The sequence below is a fragment of the Chiloscyllium punctatum genome, chromosome 26 (genome assembly GCF_047496795.1).
Source record: "Chiloscyllium punctatum isolate Juve2018m chromosome 26, sChiPun1.3, whole genome shotgun sequence".
NCBI classification, from domain to species: domain Eukaryota; kingdom Metazoa; phylum Chordata; class Chondrichthyes; order Orectolobiformes; family Hemiscylliidae; genus Chiloscyllium; species Chiloscyllium punctatum.
Genome location: NC_092764.1, coordinates 69,218,346 through 69,236,229, shown reverse-complemented (window position 1 = coordinate 69,236,229; position 17,884 = coordinate 69,218,346). Strand labels below are relative to the sequence as shown.

Genomic DNA, 17,884 nt, shown 5'->3' with positions numbered 1-17,884 from the left:
ATGAGTTTTGAGTATTTCCATACACTGTCCTGAGCATCGCCAACTAAACTAACTTTATTCACTCATGGAAACATAGAAAATAGGAGTAAGGCATTCAGCCCTTCAGGCCTGCTCCATCGTTCAGTATGGTCAGGGCTGCTCATCCTACTCAGCATTCAGAACTCTAGGGCGTAGGTTTGCTCGCTGAGCTGTAGGTTTGATATCCAGACGTTTCTAAATAGAAAGCAGGAGACAATAGCTTCGCTTCACTTGGAGGTCGCCACTGATGATGTTACCTAGCCAGGTAATGAAACGTCTGGATATCAAACCTACAGATCAGCGAGCAAACCTATACCCTAAACCTCAACTTGAGCTACAAACCTTGCATTCAGAACTCTGTTCTCGCTTTGTTCTCATCCCATTTTATCCCTTTAGCCCTAAGAACTGTATCTAACTCCTCCTCAGAAACAATCAGGTTTTTGCCTTGGCTACTTTTTATGGCAGAGAATTCCACAGGACAGCCACTGTCTGAATGAAGACATTTCTCCTCATCTCAGTCCTAAATAGTGTCCTCTATATCCTTAACCTGTGACCCCCTGGTTCTGACCTCCCCAGACATCAGGAACATCTTTCCTGCATTTACCCTGTTTGGTCTTGTTAGAATTTTATAAGTTTCTATGAGAAGCCCACCCCTCACTTGCACGTCATTCCACTTTTTATGAAGCCAGAAAAAGGAAAACCAGGAATTGTAGAAGAGTTAGCCTAATAAGCGTAGTGGGGAAATTATTGGAGTCTGTAATCAAGGAGTAACTGAACCTCGCAAATTTCAATCAATCGGGGAGAGCGAGCATGGATTCATGCCAGATACGACAAGCCTGATAAACGTCATTGAATTTTTTTGAAGTGGTGACTAAGTTAGTAGAGGGGGCAATGTCTATGGGTGTTGTTTTTATAAAGACATCCAGAAGGCACTTCGTAAAGTCCCATGTACGAGACTGTTAACTAAGGTATAAACTCATGGAATTGACGACACATTACTGACATGGCTGGGAAATTGTTTGAGTGGCAAGCGATAGATAGTAGGGATAATGGCTAAGTAATTGAAAAGTGTGGCACTGGAAAATCACAGCTGGCCAGGTAGCATCCAAGGAGCAGGAGAGTCAATTTTTGGGCATAAACTCTTCATCAGGAATTGGGGGAAAGGGAGGTGGTAGTGGCTGAGAGATAAATAGGAGGGTGGGGGAAGATAGCTGGGAAGGTGATAGGTAGATGTAGATGGGGGGTATGTGTGATTGTGATAGGTCAGTGGGGAGGATGGAACGGATAGATGGGAAGGAACATAGACAGGTAGGACATGTCATTGAGGGCAGTGTCGAGTTGGAGGGATGGATTTAGGATGAGGTGGGGGTGGGGGGAGATTTGTAAACTAGTGAAGTGGATGTTGATGCCGTGTGGTTGAAGGTGAGGGGTAATCTAATTGAGGTCAAAGGATAGTAACAGGAAAAGACGGGATAGATAAAGAAAATAAAGATAAACTATTTGGACTGATGAGGGATTCTAGAACTGAGAATTAAGGCTAGGCTATTCAGGAGAGATGTTAGAAAGCATTTCTACATACAAAGGGCTGTAGATGTGGCAGCCTTACTTCCACAAAATGGCAGTATTTAACTTCAAATTGGAGATAGATAATGTTTTGTTGAGCAAATGGATATGAGCCAAAGGCAGGTATATGGAGTTGGACCACATTTCATCCATGATCTCAATGAGTGGTGGCATACACTGAAGGGGCTGACAGGCCTACTTCTGTTCCGATGCTCTTCTAAACTCCAGTGACTGTAGTCCTAACCAATCCAATCTCTTTTCATATGTCAGTCCTGCCATCCCAGGAGTCAATCTGATAAACCTTAGATGCGCTCCCTTCATCACCAGAACATCCTTCCTCAGATAAGGAGATGAAAACTGCTTGCTCCTGTACTCAAATCCCCTTGCTATGAAGATCAACACACCAATTGCCTTCTTCACTGCTTGCTGCAAATGTATGCTTAGTTTCAGTGACTGGTGTACAAGAATGTCCTAATCTTATTGCACCTCCCTCTTTCCCAATTCATCACCGCTCAGGTAACAATCTTCCTTCCTATTTTTACCACCAAAGTGGATAGCCTCCTAATTTTCTGCATTATAGTTCATCCATGCATTTGCCTACTCACATGAATTTAACAAATCATACTGAAGTATCTCTGCATCTTCTTCACAGTTCATCTTCCCACCCAGTTTTGTTTCATTTGCAAACTTGGAAATATTGCATTTAGCTAGCTCATCTTTAAATGTTTGTCATTCTTTTAAGTAACATTCCCCAATTTATCATAACCAGCTTGTACCTCACACTATTGTAGCTTCCTTTATTTAAGGACCATAGTCTCAGAATCAACTCTGTCATTCTCCATCTTAATGAAGGATTCTTCCATGTCATGGTCATTCTTCCCCAAGGGGCCTTGCACAGCTAAATTCATTCCTCACTACACAATACCCCGTCTAGGATGGTCAGTCCTCTAGTTTGTTCCTCAACTTGTTGATCCAAAAAACCATCCCAAACAGATTCCAGGAATTTCCTTCTCTATGTTGTAGTTACTGATGTAATTTGCCTAATCTATAAGTAGATTAAAGAAACTTATAATTGCAGATGTACCTTTATTGTTTGCATCTCTAATTATATGTTGAATGCCTTCCTGAATATTACCACTACAGTTTGGGGTCTATATGCAACTCTGAATATCTTTTTCTGCCCGTGGGTGTTTCTAAGCTTTGCCCGTACATATTCTACACCATCAGAGCTAATATTCTCCCTCACTATTGCATTAATTTCCTCTCAAATCAGCAATGCTACCCCACCTTTTTCTTTTGTCTGTCCTCTCTAAAAACTGTATACCCTTAACATTCAGTTCCTACTATAGTCACCCTGCAGCCACATCTCTGTAAGGTGAACTGTATCGTACTCATTTCTCTTTATTTGTGCAGCTAATTCATCCACTTATTGTTAATTCTCCATGCAGTAAGACAGAAGGCCTGAAGACTTAGTATTTTAACATTCTTTGTCCTGCTCCCATTATTTTACAGTGTGGCCCTATTTGATTCTTGTCCTTGAATTGTCTATCACTTTTCTTAGTTTTTCTGTCTTTTGTTTTTTTTCCCCATTTCCCAGTCTCTGTCTCCCTGTATAAGTTCCTACCCCCTGTCATTTTAGCTTATACCCTCCCCAACTGGACTAGCCAGTACTCCCCTCAGACATCAGTCCTGGTCCTGCCTAGATGGTTGCCCTCTGTGATTATTCCAGTGAAACTCCAACATAATAACATCCTTCCTCAAGTACGGGAATCAAAACTGTATGCAATGCTCCAAGTGCAGATCCATTAATGCATTGTACAGTTGCAGCAATATACTTTTATACTCTATTCCTTTAACAATAAATACCTAAATTCCATTTACCTTCCCTGGAAATGCTGTAGCTGCATACTAGTTTTCTGTGACTCATGCATGAGGACATCAGAGTCCTCTGTACTGAAGCACTCAGGAGTTTTGTTCCATTTGGATAATCGGTTGTCTTTCTATTCTTCCAACCAAAACTCTCACTTATCCACATTAAACTCCATCTGTGAAATTTTGGGTAATTCACATAAGCTATTTATATCCACTTGTAAATATTTTGTTTCTTCATTACATTGTATTTTAGTTTCATCTGCTATTGGCTATAGTGTCTTGTATCCTTGCATCCAAGTCACTAATATAAATTGTAAATATTTGGACCCCGATCATTGAACTAGAGCTAGCTTGTCAAACAGAAAAAGATGCATTTAACCCAACTCTCTGCTTTCTGTTGGTTGATCAGTCCTCTAACAGACCCCTTAGACCCTTGCAATCTTGACTTGTATATTAACCTCCTCATTATTCACTGTGCTAGTTACATCTTTGCAGAATTCTAGCAAATTAGCCAAACTTGAATTACTCTTCATAAAACCAAGCTGACTCTGATGGATAGCATTTTGATGTTCCAAATTGTTCCGGTATTACTTCCTGAATAATGGATTGAACCAGTTTCCCAAGACAGACATTAAACTAACTGGTTCATATTTTTCTACTATCTACCTCGAGTGCTTTTTGAATAAGAGACATAACATCCAAGAGGCAACATACAATTCTGGAATCTTGATTGCAGCTATAGAAATGTCTGATCTATTCCTCGTGTTATTGGATCTCCTATTACTATAACCTCCCTATTCTTATTTTTCTACTCCCATGCAGCAGAGCCAATCGTGGTCCAAGAATTTTGCTATAGCTATTTTCCTCTGAGAGGCCATTTCCCGTAACAGAATCCAAAACGATGTATCTGCTTTTTAGGGGAATGGCCGTAGGGAATTCCTGCATTGCCCACCTAGTCCACTTTCTCTGTCTGGTGGTCACCCATTTCCTCCCTCCCTGCGGGATGTGAGCCTGTGGAGATGCTACCCTTCAGTATGTGCTATCGATGATACTCTCAGCCTTGTGGATACTCCACTGTGTCTCCAGCCACTGGTCCAGTTCTGAGAATTGTTCTTGGAGAATCTAAGCGACCTAGGAGTACTTTAGCATAGTTCTTTAGTGGAGTCACATGTACACAGGGTGGTGAAGAAAGCTTTTGACATGCTTGCCTTCATTGGTCAGAACATTGAGTATAGGAATTGGGTCATCATGATGCAGCTGTGCAGGATATTAGTGTGACCACTTGTAGAATTCTGCGTACAATTCTGGTGGCCCTTCTATCGAAGGAACATTGATAAACTTGAGAGGATTCAGAAAAGATTTCTAAGGATATTGCCGGCACTGCAATATTTGAATTGTAGGGAGAGGCTGAATAGGCTTTTTTCCCTGAAGCAGTGGAGGCTGAGGGTTGACCTTACAGAAGTTTATAAAATCATGAGGGACATAGATGGGGTGAATAGTCACGGTCTTTTTCCTAGTCTAAAACTAGAGGGCATAGATTTAAGATGAGAGGGGAAAGATTTAGAAAGGACCTAAGGGGCATTTTTTTCACGCAGAGGGTGGAGAGAGTATGGAATGAACTGCCAGAGGAAGTGGTGGGGGCTGGTACAATTACATTTAAAAGCCATCTGGATGGGTATATGTACAGGAAGGATTTCGAGGGATATGGGCCAACTATTGGCAAATGGGACGAGGTCAGATTGGTATGAGTTGGACTGAAAGGTCTGTTTCCATGTTGTATGACTCTATGCACCTGGAGACACTTCCTGCACACGCCTGGTCCTGGGTACTGGAACTGTACCTGATATCCCACCTAGAGCAGGATAAACACATCATGACCTCAGATTTTCTTTCCATGACTTACCCATTTAAGTTAAACTGTTGGGTTACCCTTAAAATCAAATAATATTAATTTTTCTAGGGCCCTTCTTCTCTTAATCTCTGCACTATTGCCCCTACAAATAATAAACTCCTAACAAAGACCTTACAAACTAAAAGTGAAACTTAGTATAAATATTCAGCCTCTTGCCCTGTGTCACTTTTTGACACTGTCCCCAGACTATTTCACTGCGATGCTGACTGTGGAATACTCATAGCTCTTTCACAACCTGATGTCAGAAGTTTTTACTCACATTGCAAGTATTACTACAGGTTTGTCCTACTTTAGCTGAATGATACCTCCCAGCTCATCTTTATGTTTGCCAAACCATCTCGAGGCCAACTGTCATCCTGATATCCTCCCCTGTGGAATACTTTGCCAAAGTACGTCATCTCTTAAATGTGTGAGTGATTGCATCACCAGTTCTGTAGCTGCAGAAGATGTGAAATTGAAGACTGAGGTCAGGACAGCACCATATAATGTTTTCAATTTAAATTTTGCTGGAATCTGTAGTCAGAAATTCAGCGCTTTTGGAACTAATCTGAACAAACAATACCTCACTGAAGTTAGTTTCCTCTTTGAATGGATGTCACCTCTTTTCATAATTACAGCTATATATAATTGGATGAAAATTGTTAATGTGATAAAAATCTAATTATACATGAAACAATGCAGATAAATGCAAACGTTGTTATTACTTGAGAATGATAGATTTTTGTTAAAACAGCTAAGAAAACAAGGTTGAGGAAATGGAATATAGATCAGCCATGATTTAATTGAGTAGTGGAGAAGGCTTGAAGATTTGAATGACCTACTGCTGTCCCTGTTCTCTCCTACTCGTCTTTTGTCAATTGGATGTAATGTTGTCACGTGACAGAAACTTTAAGAGATTACTATCATGTGCATTAAATGTACATACAGTTTGTTCTGATATAATGCAATAGTTCCGTTCCCTGCAATCCCACATTATAAGAAAATCACATAATTGCAGCATCATTTAAACCAATGGGATCAGAGTCACGTTATAGCCAATATAGGTAAGGAAAGTTCGCATTCTACAAACAATGGTCTAAATTCTTCAATCACATTATAGCCAATTCGCGTTGAGGAAACGCACATTATAGCAGAACTGACTGTATCAACTTTTATATGGTAATAACACTTGCAAGGCAAATAAACCTCAATAAACTGAAGCATTCTCTAGCCCACTATAATCCTGTAATGCATGAGTGAAAACTGTGATACACCTGAAGTATTGATAGCTGTTTTTTATTGTATCCAAGTTCCGAAGTTTGCCGCTATTCAGTTAAGCTGACAAATTGTGGACGGCGACGCCATCAGATGTACTGGAAGATGATAGGCTTTCCCCAAATCTTTAAGCCCAGTCCACAGGAACAGCCTTCACCTCGTGATATGAAATATAGAGATTCTCCTGTAAAGGGTCACTATGTTCCCACTTTCAAAGTTAGACCTTTGCGAATGGACCTCAGACCGGGCAGGAGTGATGTACTGACACTAGAAGGTGAATCAAATGGTCCTATGGTAAGAAAAGTTCTCTTTATAACACCATGTACAAATTTGTCTGAAATTATTGTTTGCAAATTGTTGTTGGAATTGAGGAAAGCACTTTGGCCTCCAAGATCTCAAACAATTTCTCTTCTGAAACAAGTCTGGAGTGTTTTTACAAAGTATTTGCAAATAGGATATAGGCAAATATTTATTGCCTTTGAGAAAGTGATGATGAGCCACCTTCTTGAAGGTGTAGACCAGATGATATAAATATTTGCACAGTGCTGTTAGAGAGGAAGTTGCAAGATTTTGATAGTAATAGTGAAAGAATAGGTTTATGGTTCCAAGTCAGAATAGGTGCGTGACTTGGAAAGGAACTTGCAGATGATAATTGTTTCCATGCATCTGTGCCATTGTTCTCTTTCTTTGCATTTTATGGTTATTTACTGGAAGGGGCCTAAATTTGCCCCTGAAAGTGGGCATGGAAATCATGATATGGCATTAACTCCTGCTTGTCACTTCCAGTGCAGGCAGCATTTTTGCTGTATTCTAATTTGTGTAATTGTCTCATGTAGTCAGTACTACTCATGCTTTTGAAAAGAGTGGCGCTGGAGGCACAGCAGGTTAGGCAGCATCTGAGGAGCAGGAGAGTCAATGCTTTGGGCATAAACCTTTCAGCAGGAATGTGGGGGAGGAAGGGAGCTGAGAGATAAAAAGGAGAGTGGGGATAGGGGAGAATGTAGCTGGGAAGGTGATAGTTAGATGCAGGTGGGGGAGTGATTGTGATAGGTTGGAGTGGATAGGTGGGAAGGAAGTTGGGCAGGTAGGGCAGATCAATAGAGCAAGTTGGAGGATTAGATCTGGGATAAGTGATTTGGAAGCCAGTGAAGTCGATGTTGAAGCCGTGTGGTTGAAGGGTCCCAAGGCAGAAGATGAGGTGTTCTTTCTCCAGTTGTCGGGTGTCTTGGATTTAGCAGTGGAGGAGGCCCAAGACTTGCCTATCCTTGGTGGAGTGGGAGGGGGGAGTTGAAGTGGTCAGCCACAGGGATTGGGGTTGTTTGGTGTGTGTGTCCTGGAGATGTTCTCTCCTGAGTTGGCATCCTGTCCCCCCGCTGTAGAGGAGACCACATTGAGAGCAACGAACACAGTAGATGAGATGCTTTGATGTGCAGGAAAATCTCTGCTGGATGTAGAAAGAGCCTTTGGGGCCTTGGGAGGAGGTGTCGGCACAGGCTTTACACCTCCTGTGACAGCAAGAGAGGGTGCCAGGTGTGGAGGGTAGGTTGGTGGGGGGTGTGGACCTAACAAGGGAGTCATGTTGGGAATGGTCTCTGTGGAATGCACATAGGGGTGGGGAGGGCAATATATATCCCTGGTAGTGAGGTCTGCTTGTAGGTGGCAGAAATACTGGAGGAAAATGCACTGTATCCAGAGATTATTGGGGTGGAAGGTGAGAGCAGGGGTGTTCTACTCTTGTTGCGGTTGGAGGGATGGGGTTCAAGGGCGGAGGTGCAGAAAGTGGAGGAGATGCATTGGAGGGCATTGTTGATCACATAGGAGGGGAAATTGCAGTCCTTAAACTAGAAGGCCAACTGGGATGTCGTACCCATGCTGTTCAGTAGCTGCAGCCCTCAACAGTTTGTGGAATGCTTATGACACTTAGCCTGCGTTATTTCAAACCATTCCGCACCTCTTAAAAGGGAGACCCACTCTCACTGGAGTTTGTGTTAAAAATGTTTGTGGAAAAGGGGCTGATCAGGATGAAGATTGCATTGTTTAGCAATGGTGGGAGGAGTTGAAGTGTTGAGCAAGTAGGCGGCCTGTCTCCCCAATATACAGGAGGCCACATTGGGTGCAGCGGATGCAGTAAATGATGTGTGTGGAGGTGCAGGTGAATTTGTGGCGGATATGGAAGGATCCCTTGGGGCCTTGGAGGGAAGTAAGGGGGGAGGTGTGGGCGCAAGGATACAGGCCGCCTACTTGTGGAACGTTTCAGAGAACACCTCTGGGACACCCGGACCAACCAACCCAACCACCCCGTGGATCAACACTTCAACTCCCCCTCCCACTCCACCAAGGGCATGCAGGTCCTTGGCTCCTCCATCGCCAGATCATAGCAACATGACGGCTGGAGGAAGAGCGTCTCGTCTTCCAACTAGAAACCCTCCAACCACAAGAGATGAACTCAGATTTCTCCAGTTTCCTCATTTCCCCTCCCCTCACCTTGTCTCAGTCCCAACCGTCGAACTCAGCACCACCTTCCTAACCTGCAATTTTCTTCCTGACCTCTCCGCCCCCACCCCCCACTCCGGCGTATCACCCTCACCTTAACCTCCTTCCACCTATCGCATTTCTAATACCCCTCCCCCAAGTCCCTCCTCCCTACCTTTTATCTTAGCCTGCTTGGCACACTCTCCTCATTCCTGAAGAAGGGCTGATTCTCCTGCTCCTTAGATGCTGCCTGACCTTCTGCACTTTTCCAGGAACATATTTTCAGCTCTGAATGCTGGTGAACGGGTAAACAACTCACTGGAGAAGGAAGCTCCACAAATATCTCCATTCTCAATGATAGCACATCAGTGCAAGAGATAAGGCAGAAACATTTAAAGCAATCTTTAGTCACAACTGATAAGTGAATGATCTGGTGGTTCCCAGCATCACACCTACCAGTCTTCAGTCAATTTGATTCATCCCCGGTGATATGAAGGCACTGGACACTGCAAAGGATTCAGGCCCTGTCAACATTCCAGCAATTGTACTGAAGACATGTGCTCCAGAATTTGGTGCTCCCCTAACCTAGCTCTTCAGTACAGTTACAACCTGGCATCTACCCAACAATGTGGATAATTGCCCAGGTCTAACTGTACATAAAAATCCGGCCCAATTATCACCCTATCTGGGTCTTGTTGGATATGCAGTTTAATTTCCTGAGTTTCTTTGGGACTTCCTCTCTACTTAGAGCTTGTATATAGAGGTGGCACGTGAAGCATGTGTTGTGAATGTTAGATGGAGAATTAGTCACTATTGTGAGAATCCAACAGTTGCAGTGCAAAATGGACAGAACAGCAACAGAATCAAACTTGCCATCAAACAAAGGTGTATGTCTCTCTCAGCATGCAGCTTCAGCTAATAAAGCTCAGACTCTGCAGTTCTTCCACCACACACAAATCACTCGCATGGTCTGGACCTTACAAACCCGAGTAAGACCCCTTTGTGTCTATCCTCCGCTTTCTGTAAACTAATCTTTTCTTTATCCATATTAATAAATTGCCTCCTACATTAGTTGCTCTAACCTTGTGTGCAAGAGGGACAGTCAGTGAAGTGTTTGATTATGGTAGAGAACATAGACATTACAGCGCAGTACAGGCCCTTCAGCCCTTGATGTTGTGCCAATCTGTGAAACCAACCTGAAGCCCATCTAATCTACACTATTCCATTTTCGTCCATATGTTTAACCGATTACCATTTAAATGCCCTTAAAATTGGCAAGTCTACTTCTGTTGCAGTCAGTGTGTTCCAAGCCTCTACTACTCTGACTAAAGAACCTACCTCAGACATCTGTCCTCTGTCTATCACCCCTCAATTTAAAGCTATGTCCCCTTGTGCTAGCCATTACCATTCGAGGAAAAAGGCTATCACTGTCCACCCTATCTAACCCTCTGATTATCTTATTATGTCAATTAAGTCACCTCTCAACCTCCTTTTCTCTAACAAAAACCGCCTCAAGTCCCTCAGCCTTTCCTCGTAAGACCTTCCCTCATACCAGGCAACATCCTAGTAAATCTCCTCTGCACCCTTTCCAAAGCTTCCACATCCTTTCTCAAATGACGAGATCTACACACAATACTCCAAGTGCGGCTGCACCTGAGTTTTGTACAGCTGCAGCATGACCTCATGGTTCCGAAACTCAATCCCTCCACTAATAAAAGCTAACACACACAGTATGCCTTCTTAACAGCCCGATTGACGCAGGTGGCAACTTTGAGGGATCTTTGTACATGGACACCGAGATATCTCTGTTCTTCTACACTACATAGATGCTTACTATTAGCCCAGTACTCTGTATTCCTGTTACTCCTTCCATAGTGAATCACCTCTCACTTTTCTGCATTAAACTCCATTTGTCACCTCCCAGCGCAGCTCATCTATGTCGCTCTGTCACCTACAACATCCTTCTTAACTATCTACAACTCTACCGACCTTAGTGTCATTCGCAAATTTACTAAGCCATCCTTCTATGCCTTCATCCAGGTCACTTATAAAAATGACCAACAGCTGCGGACCCAAAACAGACGCTTGTGGTACACCACTAGTAACTAACTCCAGGATGAACGTTTCCCATCAACCATCACCCTCTGTCTTCTTTCAGCTAGTCAATTTCTGATCCAAACCACCAAATCACTCTCAATCCCATGCCTCCATATTTTGTGCATTGCCTACTATGGGAAACCTTATCAAACACTTTACTGAAATCCATATACATTACATCAACCGCTTTACCCTCATCCACCTGTTTGGTCACCTTCTCAAAGAACTCAACATGGTTTGAGAGGCATGACCTATCCTTCACAAAACCATGATGACTATCCCTAATCAACTTATTCCTTTCTCGATGATTATAAACCCTATCTCTTATAATCCTTTCCAAAACTTTGCCCACACCCGAAGTAAGGCTCATTGGTCTATAATTACCAGGGTTGTCTCTACTCCCCTTCTTGAGCAAGGGGAAGACATTAGCTATCCTCCAGTCTTCTGGCACTATTCCTGTAGACAATGATGACATAAAGATCAAAGCCAAAGGCTCTGCAATTCTCTCCCTGGCTTCCCAGAGAATCCCAGGATAAATCCCATCCAACCCAGGGGACTTACCTATTTTCACACTTTCCAGAATTGCTATCACCTCTCCTTATGAACATCAATCCCATCTAGTCTATTAGCCTGTATTTCAGTATTCCTCTCGACAATGTTGTCCCTTTCTCGTATGAATACTGCCAAAAAAAACTTCCTTTAGCGCTTCCCCTATCTCCTCTGAATCCATGCACAACTTCCCAAGACTGTCCTTGATTGGCCCTGATCTTACTCTAGTCATTCTTTTATTCCTGACATACCCATAGAAAACCTTAGGATTTTCCTTGATCCTATCTGTCAACAACTTCAAATGTCCCCATCTGGCTCTTCTTATATCTCTCTTTAGGTTTTTCCTGGCTAACTTGTAACTTTTAATTGCCCTAACTGAGCCTTCATATCTCATCCTTACATAAGCCTTCTTCTTTGTCTTGACAAGAGATTCAACTTCCTTAGTAAACCACAGCTCCCGCACTCAACAACTACTTCCCTGCCTCACAGGTACATACTTATCAATGACCCGCAGTAGCTGTTCCTTGAATAAGCTCCACATTTTAATGGTGCCCATCCCCTGCAGTTTCCTTCCCCATCCTATGCATTCTAAGTCTTGCCTAATCGCATAGTAATTGCCTTTTTCCGAGCTATGACTCTTGCTCTGTAGGATATACCTATCCCTTTCCATTGCTAGAATAAACATAACTGAATTATGGTCACTATCACCAAAGTGCCCATCTACCTCCAAATCTAACAACTGGCTGGGTTCATTGCCCAGTACCAAATCAAATAATGGTCTTGCTCCTTTTTGGCCTGTCCACATACTCTTGTCAGGAAACCGTCCTGCACACACTAACAAAAACTGAACCATCTAAAGTACTTGAAGTATAGTATTCCCAGTCAATATTTGGAAAGTTATAGTCACCCATAACAACTACCCTGTCACACTCGCTGCTGTGGAGAATCATCTTTGCTATCCTTTCCTTGATATTTCTGGAACTATTCGGAGGCCTCTTGAAAACCCCCAACTGGGTGGCCTCTCCTTTTTTTGTTTCTAACCTCAACCCATCCTACCTCAGCAGATGAGTCCTCAAATGACCTTTCTGCTGTCCTTGACTAACAATGTCAACCCTCCATCCCCACCCTTTACCATCTTCTCTGTTCTTACTGAAACATCTCAATCCCAGAACCTGCAACAACCATTCCTGTCCATGCTCTATCCATGTCTCTGAAATGTTCACAACAAGTCCAGATCTCAACCCTTGCTGCAATTTCACCTACCTTATTCTGGATGCTGTGGCGTTGAAGTAGACACACTTCAAACCTACATCTTGCTTGCTGGTGCCCTCTTCAAACCTTGAAACCTTATTTCTGACCTCACTACCCTCAACCTCGCTTCTATACTTGAACTACAATTTAGCTTCCCATCCTCCTGCTTAATTATCTATAGACTGTTCTGTCTTTTGTGTGCTATTGTCAAGCCTGTGGGGTGTGGTTGCTGAACACATGCAGTAAACATGTCAAACTGATATCAGTGTCAGAGACTTGTCTGAGAGTGTATGGAGTTTATCTGGATGCTTACCACAGAAATGAATTTCTAGTTAACACCTACCTGGTCTCAGAAATTGACCAGCAAAAGTGAATTGAACACCACAACTTATACAATCTGTCTCCTGCAACCCAGCTGAAAATTGCGGAAGGTTTGGGTCACAGAGAATCAGGTTATAGAAGTCTTGGTGGACAGACAACTTAGGTATGGTGAAATAGGTCTGTTTCTTTCCTTTGGAATATGAAAACACTCAAGCTATCACATCCTTGAATCCAAAACGAAATGTGACCAACTCCAAGTTGTTTCTGCCAGAATCTCTTAACATTTCTCATTGTCACCATTTGTTACTCTGCAGGTTGTCGATGGACAGCTCATATGTGATGCTATTATCGGTCAGCAGTCTGGCAAGCAGAGAATAATGAGAGTGAATGTTCACTGTGAGTTCATTGCCCCTGTCCTAGAGCTGTCCCCAAAGCACTTGAACTTCAGAGTTGAGAAGGTAATTGATAACAAATGTATCAGCTGTTTGTACTTTATTTGCCACCTACTGTGGGATATGTAGGAAATACTTTGAGTGTACCTGCAACAATGCTATGCTGTTCTAAGAAAGGATCATAAAGTTATGGTTTTGCAATAAACACCTATGACCAGATATATCCTGCAGTTTAGGATTTACTCAATTGTTTCAAAATAGCATTAAAGCAGTAAACTAATGATTTGGTTCTGCATGTGTATCAGCAATGACTTCTTGAGTTCATTCCATGTCAGGGGAGAAAAACACATTTGCTATTTAGAAGAGGGAGCTTCCATACCTCTATTATTTCTGTCACAACTCCAGTAGACTTGAATTACTTTGGAAAATTGTACCATCTCCACTAAATTCTAGTATTTATACACATGTTGTTAAAGTATTGAAACCAAGCAACAAATGACAACTAATAGTCACAAGATAAAAACCGAAGATGACCAATTTTGTGAAGCAGTTCTGCCACTCTACTGTTTACTGAGATTTTGGCTGAGCTGTAATCTAACGTCAGGTATTCACTTTTGGTCTGTATCCTTAACACTTTAGGATATCAAATATCAGTCTTCAATTTAAAATTTACAATTGTTTTAGTTTGCAGAAGAAAGCTATAAACCTTCCCCATGTTAAGCAAAAAAAAATCACATAAGCTAATTTGTTGGCCAGAATTTGCCATTGCGAACTGTCTTTCAATTGCTGTAAGCTAGACAAGCATGTTATTTTTAAAGAAACAGCTTTATTTGGAGTGAACTGAAAAATGCCAAAAACAAGGGCCAATACAACAAAGTAATACATGTAATCCAAAGCCGAATAAAGTAAGGGAAATCAATTAAAGGCAAGGCAGCACAGCGCAGTTGGTAGAATGTGAGGCCTGTTATGTGTGTGAGGCCATGGACCCTACCGTTGTCCAAGAAGACCTCATGTAGAAACATGAGCTCAGAGTTTCAGAGCTTGCGTTACTGTTGGAGTCACTGTGACACATCTGCAAAACTGACTGCTCTATAATTATGACATTAAGAGAGGTGGTTCAAGAGAAGCAGATAACAAGTGCTAGAGTGTCCTGACGTCTAGCTCTGTTTTTGAACCTGATAAAGGAGCTGGCTCCTCAAAGTAGTGTAGTCACAGCCAGATTTGTGCCACCATGAGCATCTTGTCTCTCGAAAAATGGAGTAAGAAGAGCAATAGTAATGGAGGATTCATTGATAAGAAGAATGGACAGGGCGTTCTATGGTCAGAGATGTGACCCTACATGATAGAAAGTAACTGAGGCAATGTAGGACATGCTTCTTGGAGAGGGTGAACAGACAGAGATCATGGTCCACATTTGTACCAAAGACCTAGATAGGAAGGGGCATTGTGGTTCTCCAATCAGAATTTGGAGAGCTACATATAAAATCAGTAAACAGGTCCTCAAATGTAGTAATGTCCAAATTACTCTCAGTGTCAGGTAAAAGTGAGAAAAGAAATGGGAAAATAAGGCAGATGAATGTATAACTGGAAAAATGGTACAGAATATTGGGCCACTGGTACTGACCCTTGAGAAGATGGCATCTGGAAAAGTAAAACATGTTGCACCAAAATAGTGCTAGGCCTGAGATCCTTGCAGGATGTTTTGCTGTGCTGTTGTACAGGGTTTATACAAAGCTGACAGGGATGTGAGAACCTGAAGAAAAAGTTACAAGTTAATGCCAGGATATACAAAATACTAAGAGACAGATAGCATTAGTAGAGAGGACAGCAAGTGAATAGGTGAAGACAGAGTGAGGGAGAAAGTAATGACATCTAAATATGTGTGTGAATGCATAGCATATATTAAATAATACTGGGGAGTTACACTTGCAGATTGCTGCGTGGAAATATGATTTTTTGGTGATAACAGAAATCTGGATCAGGAGAGGAGGACGAGGTGTCCAAAGCTACAGTCACAGAGTTTTTACAATAAAGAAGGAGGCCCTTTTGCCCATTGTGTCTGTGTCAGTCATCAAGCGTCTAGCTATTCCAAGTGAAAACACTGGACCCGAAATGTCAACTGTTTTCTAGGGATCTAGGCTTACAGGTCCATAGTTCCCTGAAGGTGGCAACACAAGTGGGTAAGATGCTCAAGAAGGCTTGGTAAGCATGGCTTTGTGAGGGAAAATCATGTCTAATATATTTGACTGAATTTTTCAAAGAGATGACTAGGCGTGTAGGTGGGAATAGAATAGTTGATTAATTTACATGGACCTCAGTAAGGCTTTTGACAAGATCTTGCGTGGCAGACTGGTTAAGAAGCTGAGAGCCCATGGGATCCAGGGCAGTTTGGCAAATTGGATTCAAAATTGGTGTAGTGGCAGGAAGCAGAGGATGAAAGAAGAGTAATTTTGGGATCGGAGACCTCTGTCCAAGAAGGCATGTGGTAAGCTTGCCTTCATCAGTAAGGACGTAGATTTAAACAATGGCAAGTCATGTTGTAACTCTGATTGTTGGGCCACATTTGGAATATTGTGTCCAACTCTGGCCACCACACTACTGGAGTTTTGGAGAGGATACAGAGAAGGTTTACCAGGAAGTTATCTCGTCAGGAGAGTATTATGAGAAGTGGTTGGACAAACCTGGTTCGTTTTCACTTGAATGTTGGAGGCTAAGGGGTGATCTGATAGAAGTTTACAAAATTGAAAGACATGGACAGAAAAGACAGCCAGAGTCTTTTTCCCAGGGTAAAGATGTCAGTTACTAGGGGATATAATTTAAGGTAAAAGGGGGTAAGTTTAAAGGAGATGCGAGAAGCAGGTTTTGTTTTTACACACAGGATGGTAAGTGATTGGAATGCACTGCCAGAGGAAGTGGTGGAGGCAGATCCAACAACAACATTTCAGAGGTGTCTTGACAGATATATACAAGAGGCAGGGAAGAGAGGGGTGTGGACAGTGTGAAGACAAAGAATTGTTAGTTTAGAAAGACATCGTGTCAGCGCAGGCTTGTTGTTCTTGTGCTGTACTGTCCTTTGTTCTTTGTTTTATCTCAATCAGATTTCCCCTCATTCTTCTCTGCTTTGCAAAAATTAACTTCAGCCTTTTTAGTCTCTCTTCATAGGTGGATCACTCCAGCCCAGTCAACATAGTGAATCTCTTCTGCACCCTCTCGAACGCAATCCCATCCTTCCTGTGGTCTGGCAATGAGAGTGACAGCTTGTACTCAATCTGTGTCCTAACTAGCATACACAACCCTGTCATACCTTCCTTTCTATTGTATTCAGTGCCTTGGTGAACAAAGGCAAGTAATCCATATGCCTTTTTTTAATAGATATTTTTATTAGAAATTTAACATTTTTACAAGTTTACAAAAATAAACAAAACTCTCATATACAAACATTGATATACAATTAAGTCAAATTTACAATAGCCAAAATTTAACAAAAGAAAAAAATATATACCGACAAAGAAAAAAAAACCAAAACTCAACTATCTACTAATCTAACCTACAACTAACCAGAGTGTATATTTAAGTCTCTTACATGCTCGGAATGTGTTAACATCAGATGTAATAAAACCCATATTCGTGCGGGATTCCTCTCATAAGGGGCCCCGGACCAGCCAGGTTTGTAATCTCAATTGAATAAAAGCCCTTGTTAGGATAGCCGAAATATCTGTATTTATGTAATTCAAGAAGGGCTGCCATATTTTATAAAATAATTCGGTCTTTCGGTGCACCATATTTGTAAGGAAGTCAAGGGGAATACATTCCATAATTAATCTGTGCCAATTTGAAAGACCAGGGGGGCCCTCAGCCACCCAGTTCACCAAAATATTTTTCCTTGCACAGAAAGAGAGAATAGAAAATAGTCTCTTCCCGTACATGTCCAGGGAGGGAAAGTTCGAAAAGCCCAAAAGGAGAGATACAGGGTCCACTTTAATTTCCATTCCTAAAATTTCTGTCAGGGTACTTGCTACTTTAGTCCAATACCTACGGATCTTATGACAGGTCCATAGGTAATGTACATTTGGGACACATTGGAGGTGCTCCCGCCTTAAATTTTGCCAATCGAACCGGTGCTATATGGGCCCTGTGAAGTATCTTCAGTTGGATAGCCTGGGTTCTGTTACAGATAGTAATT

General features: G+C 42.1%; 1 protein-coding gene across 1 annotated transcript in view; it reads left to right on the top strand.

The window, feature by feature from the left end:
- The window catches only part of hydin (HYDIN axonemal central pair apparatus protein), an 869,275-nt gene that overhangs the window by 456,368 nt on the left and 395,023 nt on the right, over positions 1 to 17,884 (top strand). Inside the window, exons 20-21 of the mRNA XM_072547579.1 lie at positions 6,655 to 6,913; positions 13,624 to 13,767. Coding sequence (XP_072403680.1) covers positions 6,655 to 6,913; positions 13,624 to 13,767 — 403 coding nt within the window. The remainder of the gene's footprint in view (positions 1 to 6,654; positions 6,914 to 13,623; positions 13,768 to 17,884) is intronic.